At 34.3% G+C, this 7,690-nt stretch overlaps 1 protein-coding gene across 1 annotated transcript; it reads right to left on the bottom strand.

Moving 5' to 3' along the window:
- Positions 1-1,568: 1,568 nt before the first annotated feature.
- LOC139484433 (uncharacterized) lies at positions 1,569-5,271 on the bottom strand. Its single transcript, XM_071268166.1, has 2 exons — positions 4,420-5,271; positions 1,569-1,604 (listed from the first exon to the last, which is right to left on the bottom strand). The coding sequence occupies exons 1-2, from the start codon at positions 5,269-5,271 to the stop codon at positions 1,569-1,571; spliced, it is 888 nt and encodes a 295-aa protein (XP_071124267.1).
- Between the last annotated feature and the right edge of the window lie 2,419 nt (positions 5,272-7,690).

The following is a 7,690-nucleotide window of genomic DNA, read 5'->3' as shown; positions in this document are numbered from 1 at the left end:
TTTCAATGGTATAGATCTATGACCTTATAATACATTAGTGTACATTAAAAACAATTACTAGCAATCAAGATAACATCTATCAACTCAACATGCTCAAAACACTCTTAATTGAATAAATAACTGCTATTGTCATTATTAAGTTTCTAGATATTATCTAGGCTCTTGTTCTAATTGCTTTAATGGTTGATAAATTTACCTGTTTTTGCATCGTTTTGATCATCGGCAAAAGTTCCTTTTGATAAACCAAACCACAGAAAACAATGTAAAAATCATGTATGTGAAGTTTAAGAGGTTTTTTTTTCCTTGAACTTTTCTTTCTAAAAGACGAAAGTGGTATTATTCATTCAAAAGTATCGAGGAGGTATGATGGATCACAAAACTTGTCTTTGCAATGCAAGTATTTTTTTTCAAACTTTTTAATGTGCTTTCAAAAATGCTGGAGAGAATGTTCATGCAAACATGAGTGTAATAGCGCTTCAATAACGTGTAAATGGTTATTATTATAACAATAATTATTCCGAGGACACTGACCGAATTGAATTTGAATAAAGGCTTGAAAGTGCATGCCTTTATGTACTTGTGGAGTGATTACGATCAATACATACATTTTTGTCGTTGATTATTTGTATGTTTTAAAGAGTTTCTTTAGTGTATCAATGTGTGTTTACAAAAACTTGTTAAGGGTAGCATGCATATGAAAAAAAGAACGATAATACTCATTATCGCTATTATCCGTAATTTTTCTTTGATCTTTTTTATGTTATAATTTTCATATCACTCGAGTAGAGTGAAAATGAAAATTATCGCTAGTTTTTAAGGTCCTAAGCAACAGCGTGCTAATTCATATCCACGCGCTAGGGTGTCGGCCAATCAAAAAAGTTTACACGGAACTATAAACAAAACGTTATTTGATGACTTCGTTGAAATTTCAACAAAAATATACAATATTAGGTTAATAAAGTATGAACTTTTTTTGTATGGGGCTGAGAAACTGTGGACGACCGAGGTTCTACCGAGCCCTAAGGCTTCCCCAGTTTTGCGCCGTTTACAAAAAAAGTTTATATTTTTATAACATTGACCTAATACTGTTTTTATACTGCCATTTAAATTAATACATTGGTAGCTTTTTTAATCGTTACACAAAGGTAAAACTTATATAAATCCCTTAATGGCCCCCTGATTGTCGAGAAAGTGTTCCATGATGAAATTGACATTATAAGAAATATAGTTATGTTACTATATTTAGGAAATAAACACAACTGTAGTTGCAATATAAAAAATAATTTCCCGTAAGACGTTTAAATGTTTTACCGTGAATTAAATAAGTAATTAATTCATAGTTAATAAAAGTAATCAAATCATGTTTCTAACAAATAAAAAATGTCAATTTTACATAAATCTACTACAAATGATCGTCGGTCTGCCTGCATTTCTTCTGCATACATGTATATTTCTTCATGTGATCTGCGAATAGATACAACGCTTCAAATCATAGAAAACTTTAAACATCATGAAAATCTATGTACACAACAATTTGGAAAATTTTCACTTTACGTTCCAAATATCAGTTACTGGACATTTAGTAAAGAATCAAACCGCCGAAACTGAAAATCAAGAAGTCACAACTCAAAATTATTAATCAAACATCGAATTTACCACCTAAAATTGACTTTAAAACGGTGAAAATGGTGTTCGCCATATTTGAACACGCCTGATGATCAGTTAAAACAACTTTTTTACAAATGAATGACCAAGCTGCATGATAACATATATATATATATATTAGACGAGTTGTATATACATTATGTACACAGCCATGTATCACCATCATTGATGGAGATCCGATGGATACATCTGTTGTAGAGTTGTCACTGACTCAGACGTACTTATAAATATAATTATTTTCTGTGACTGTATATTTCATTAATTTGTAGGATCCTTTACTATAGATAATTTAGCTGATCTGTAACAATAACATCTTCATGCCTTATATATCATGTACTGTAGTACGCCGCTAGATTAAAACTGACGAGGAAAGGTTACACACGGCCAGCGAAAGCTCTTTTTTTGAGAGCCCAGGTGGTCGTGTGGTCTAGCGGGACGGCTGCAGTGCAGGCGATTTGTTGTCACGATATCACAGTAGCATGGGTTCGAATCCCGGCGAGGGAAGAACTAAAAATTTGCGAAAGAAAATTTACAGATCTAACATTGTTGGGTTGATGTTTAGACGAGTTGTATATAAATTATGTACCCAGCCATGTATCACCATCATTGATGTAGATCCGAGGGATACATCTGTTGTAGAGTTGTCACTGACTCAGACGTACTTATAAATATAATTATTTTCTGTGACTGTATATTTCATTAATTTGTAGGATCCTTTACTATAGATAATTTAGCTGATCTGTAACAATAACATCTTCATGCCTTATATATCATGTACTGTAGTACGCCGCTAGATTAAAACTGACGAGGAAAGGTTACACACGGCCAGCGAAAGCTCTTTTTTTGAGAGCCCAGGTGGTCGTGTGGTCTAGCAGGACGGCTGCAGTGCAGGCGATTTGTTGTCACGATATCACAGTAGCATGGGTTCGAATCCCGGCGAGGGAAGAACTAAAAATTTGCGAAAGAAAATTTACAGATCTAACATTGTTGGGTTGATGTTTAGACGAGTTGTATATACATTATGTACCCAGCCATGTATCACCATCATTGATGGAGATCCGATGGATACATCTGTTGTAGAGTTGTCACTGACTCAGACTTACTTATAAATATAATTATTTTCTGTGACTGTATATTACATTAATTTGTAGGATCCTTTACTATAGATAATTTAGCTGATCTGTAACAATAACATCTTCATGCCTTATATATCATGTACTATAGTACGCCGTTAGATTAAAACTGACGAGGAAAGGTAATACACGGCCAGTGAAAGCTCTTTTTTTGAGAGCCTAGGTGGTCTTGTGGTCTAGCGGGACGGCTACAGTGCAGGCGATTTGGTGTCACGATATCACAGTAGCATGGGTTCGAATCCCGGCGAGGGAAGAACAAAAATTTGCGAAAGCAAATTTACAGATCTAACATTGTTGGGTTGATGTTTAGACGAGTTGTATATAGAGTCTATACGAATCTACCAACCAGTAAACTTAATAGGTATTGGATCATCAAAATTGACAATACTACACAAACAGGAAAAATTATATGAGTCTGAAAGATTGTGTAACAATACCGATAAATAGATGGAAAACAAAACACTAAAAAGTGTTGAATATCATTGCACAAAGAAGGAAAAACTGAACAGATGATATAAATTATACAATAATTGCAAATATTTCGGCTCAACAAATGGCCTTCTTCGGTGACAAAAGTTTTAACAATAATGAGATATAATGTATAAGGTGTAAACATAGATCACTAATAATACAGGTAAGTTTTGGTCGATTGATTTTAATCCAAAATCCTGAATATAATAATATAAACACTAGACTGTAAATTTAATTATTTCTTTCTATTGATTCCATCTGGATGGAGGACACCCAGTGTTTTTATCCAAAACCTCTCCCGATTTTCTCTTTGCCTATGTTGCCATGTACAATCCTGTTCGATCACAAGGATCTTCATGTGATCAAAATCTTTCAGATTGTGATCTGGTAACCTGAAATGTTGGCTGACAGGAATATACGGTTTTTTTGTGAGGTCACTCCTGTGGCCATTGAGACGTTTGTGAAATGGCTGCATAGATTCACCAACATATTGGAGACCACATCTAGGACACTCAAGAACGTAAATCACGTTTGAGCTTTTGCAGTTGACATTGCAAAAGATCTTGTATGTCTTTTCTGTGGTCTTACTGTGAAATGTTGATGAATGCTGCAATTGGTTGCAACATTTGCAGCGCTTATCCCCACAAGGCTGACAATTACCTACAGTATGGTTAGGTTTGGAAAGGTCAGCACGGACAAGTATATTTCTCAGGCTGTTAGGTTGTTTGAAGGCAATCATGGGAGGCTCAGGAAAGATTTTGGATAACTTCGAATGTTTCTCGATTGCTGTCCAATGATCACGAATGGTCTTGAAACTATTTCTCAGGCATGGATGGTAGGTGAGCACACATGGGATTCTTTTACTTTTCTGTTTATCTTTGTAAGTTAGCAGACTGCTTCTGGGGATGGATTCCGCTTTTCGAAAACTATTTTTGATGTTTTTGTGTTTATATCCCCTTCTTTTCAAATGTCCTTTAAGCTGCCCCAGACGTTGTTTTGCAGTGTCTTCAGAGGAGCAGATTCGCCTTATTCTTAGAGCTTGGCTGTATGGAATGCTCTTCGTGCAGTGTGGAGGATGGCAACTTTCAGGCGACAAGTATTGATGAGTATCTGTAGGTTTAGAGTATATATCTGTGTTTATTATACCTACAGAGAGGGTGCTAGATGTATCAAGGAAGTTTATGGTGGAATTAGATGTTTCATGGGTGAATTTGATGGTAGGGTGTTGATTGTTAGCATTTGTTATAAAAGTTTGTAATTTTTGGTCTCCCTTGTCCCATTTCATGTCAACGTCATCAATAAATCGATACCAGGAAAGCGGTTTTTCGATGGAGCACTCCAGCAGTTGCTTTTCAAATTTACCCATGAATATATTGGCATAAGATGGAGCCATTTTTGTACCCATAGCAGTGCCATTTGTCTGTAAATAGTGTTCTCCTTGGAATGTGAAGTTGTTCTTTTTCAAGACCATAGTAAGCATTTCAACTAAGCAATCAGTAGGTGGAATTTTAAGAGATCGAGAGTCCCAAACTTCTCTACATGCTTCAATACCATCCGCATGGGGAATATTCGTATAGAGAGAGGTGACATCTATAGTGACAAGAGTAGTATTGGCAGGTAGATGGTTTAAATCCTGCATCTTTAGTAAGTAATCTGTAGAATCTTTAATAAAAGATGGCAAGTTTTCTACATGAGGTCGAAGATAGTAATCAACGAATTCGGATATTTTTTCTGTAGGATGACCATTAGCTGAGACGATTGGTCTACCTGGGTTACCAGGTTTATGAATTTTAGGGAGCAGGTAGAATCGCCCAGGTTTTGAATTTTCAGGTTTTAAATATTTGAAAGTATCTATATCAATGATGTTATTGTCACACATTTCCTTTAAACATTCTGTTATTTCCTCGCTGAATTGGAGGGTGGGGTCCGAATTAAGTTTTCTGTAAAACCGGTCATCATCTAATTGGCGAATGGCCTCTTGGACATAGTTAGATTTGTCCATGACGACAACTGCACTCCCTTTGTCTGCAGGTTTAATAACAATGTCGTCATTATCTCTCAAATTATATATCAAATAAGCATGCGCCAAATAAGCCTGCGCCAAAAAATAGTACCAAAAAAGAAAATGCATTATCATCTTATAAGACATTTTGTTTGCTGGAATTTTCTGCATTGATCAACTAATATGAAACAGTCAGTAGATAACAGACCGATCTTCGTAAGTCGTAAGATGTCATAAGCAAAGAGTACATTGCTGTGTAGCGTCACCAGAAGTTAAAGTTCGCCAACTAGTTAAGTCATTTCAGTTGAAATTCGTGTTGTCCATGTTCTTTAGATGTTTTAATCATTTTTTTGTGAAATAAATGTCATGCCATTCTTTATGCCAATTTTGACATGTGTTTGCATTATTTACTCTTATATACATGTATATATCGACTATTAACGAGTTGAAAATATTGATCAGATAGTTTAGTCCTTTCTCATCCGAAACGAACTTGTGGGGCAGCTATTTTCATTTCAGTACGTAAAACTTAATAAAATAAATCCTTTGAAGATGAAAAATTAGAAACTTCAAGAATGAGTTTATATAATGTCTGACCAACTAAATGTACCACAAACATGACAGAGATACATGATCATTTTCATCTTGGTCGTTGTTCAAAATACATCTGACGTTTCAGTTTCAATTTATGACGACAATCACGTGTAGCTTTTCTTCTGTCGATGTAAGAAGATAATTTTATTTGAAGCGCAAGACAAACTCCATAGTTTAGTATTGATTATTATTCGCTGAAGTTCCACTGAAATGTATCTTATTAATATTCAATTAGATTGTTAACAAACGTTAAATTTCTTAATTCACTATAAAAGGATGTGAGGTGCACTTATTCAACAACCCTCCAACATGAAGAGAGATCAATATGGCAGCAGCCATCAGCAATATTGAATATAAGAGAAAGTTTAAATATATAGATATAGGAAGATGTGGTGTGAGTGCCAAAGAGACAACTCTCCATCCAAATTACTATTTAAAAAAGTAAACCACTATTGGTCAATGTACGGCCTTCAACACGGAGCCTTGTCTCACACCGAACAACAAGCTATAAAGGGCCCGAAAATTACTAGTGTAAAATCATTCAAACTGGAAAACCAACGGTCTAATCTATATTAAAAAAAACGAGAAACACGTATAAATCACATAAACAAACGACAACTATCTTACATCAGATTCATTTCTCAGGACAGGTGCAAACATTTGCAGCGGGATTAAACGTTTTAATGATACCAAACCTTCTCTCTTTTTCTAAAACAATTGCATAACATCACAACATAGAAAAAACACACGATAAAATATCAATTGACAGGCCTAACTCAATTAAAAACGTAAATTAGTACACTATGAACGACTAAATTTGATCTGCGATATCTGAATGCAAATGCACAGTTAATAAAATATTAGGGACAAACATTCAAGGGTACAAACAAAGCATGGCAAGACACCACTGCGAAATATTTAACCCTTCGAAAATTATCACTTTTGAAAAAAAAAACAAAGAAAAAAAGGTTTTAATGATACAGATAAACCTTGAAGTTTGTACAAATGTAGTAAGTGAAAATTAGAAGATATTCCAAATAATCAAAGTTGGTATATAGACAAGATCCATATTAATATAAAATAACATAAAAAGCATTCTAAACAGTATCAACAGGTCGAATTAACAAGAAAATACGATTTGAGAGTACTCGCAGTAACTGACAGCTAGGTAAAAGCCAAAACCAATTAATAATACAAAAATCCTGCATCAGAAACTAAAATCAACTAAAACACATCCCAGGGATTTAGTATTTTAACGTCATGGTTATATTGCTGGTCAATAGCTCAACAAACTTTATCTGATAATCTAAAAATATTTTTTATGTATTTTGTGATTTACATACACTAAAATTAAACTTATTGCAGAATGCCAAGACGGTTTCAAATCAGAACAAAGCGAACCATATTATCAATGTCCTGAAGGAACATACGGGCGAAAATGTGGTGACACATGTTATTGTGAAGACAATTAAAGGTGCGTTAAAATATTTCTTTTTTTCTTCTTCTTCTTTTTTCTATCTTCCTTATATTATTCGACACTCTGGTTGATTGAAAGTGGCCATAGATATAAACATTTCATAGATAACAGGATTGAATATATACGCCAGACGCGCGTTTCGTCTACTAAAGACTCGTCAGTGACGATCGAATAAAAAATGTTTTAAAAGCCCAAATACAAGTACGAAGTTGAAGATCAATTACTTTTCGTTTATTAGTTCTGTATCGCAATTTTGTTGTTTTTATTTTTAGACATTTGAGGAAAAAAATCTTTTGTATTCTTTTATTATATGATTCTATGAAACATCTTGAGAATCAACGTATGGTA

The sequence above is a fragment of the Mytilus edulis genome, chromosome 8 (assembly GCF_963676685.1).
Source record: "Mytilus edulis chromosome 8, xbMytEdul2.2, whole genome shotgun sequence".
NCBI lineage: Eukaryota > Metazoa > Mollusca > Bivalvia > Mytilida > Mytilidae > Mytilus > Mytilus edulis.
The sequence above is the reverse complement of the archived record's forward strand: the minus strand, read 5'-3'. Positions and strand labels throughout refer to the sequence as shown.

Excerpts from the sequence above, each read along its gene's own strand:
- LOC139484433 (XM_071268166.1), bottom strand. The coding sequence starts at position 5,271 with ATGGACAAATCTAACTATGTCCAAGAGGCCATTCGCCAATTAGATGAT. Across the intron at positions 1,605-4,419 it reads ATACATCTAGCACCCTCTCT|TTTCGGCGGTTTGATTCTTT; the intron begins GTAGGTATAATA and ends CTTGATTTTCAG.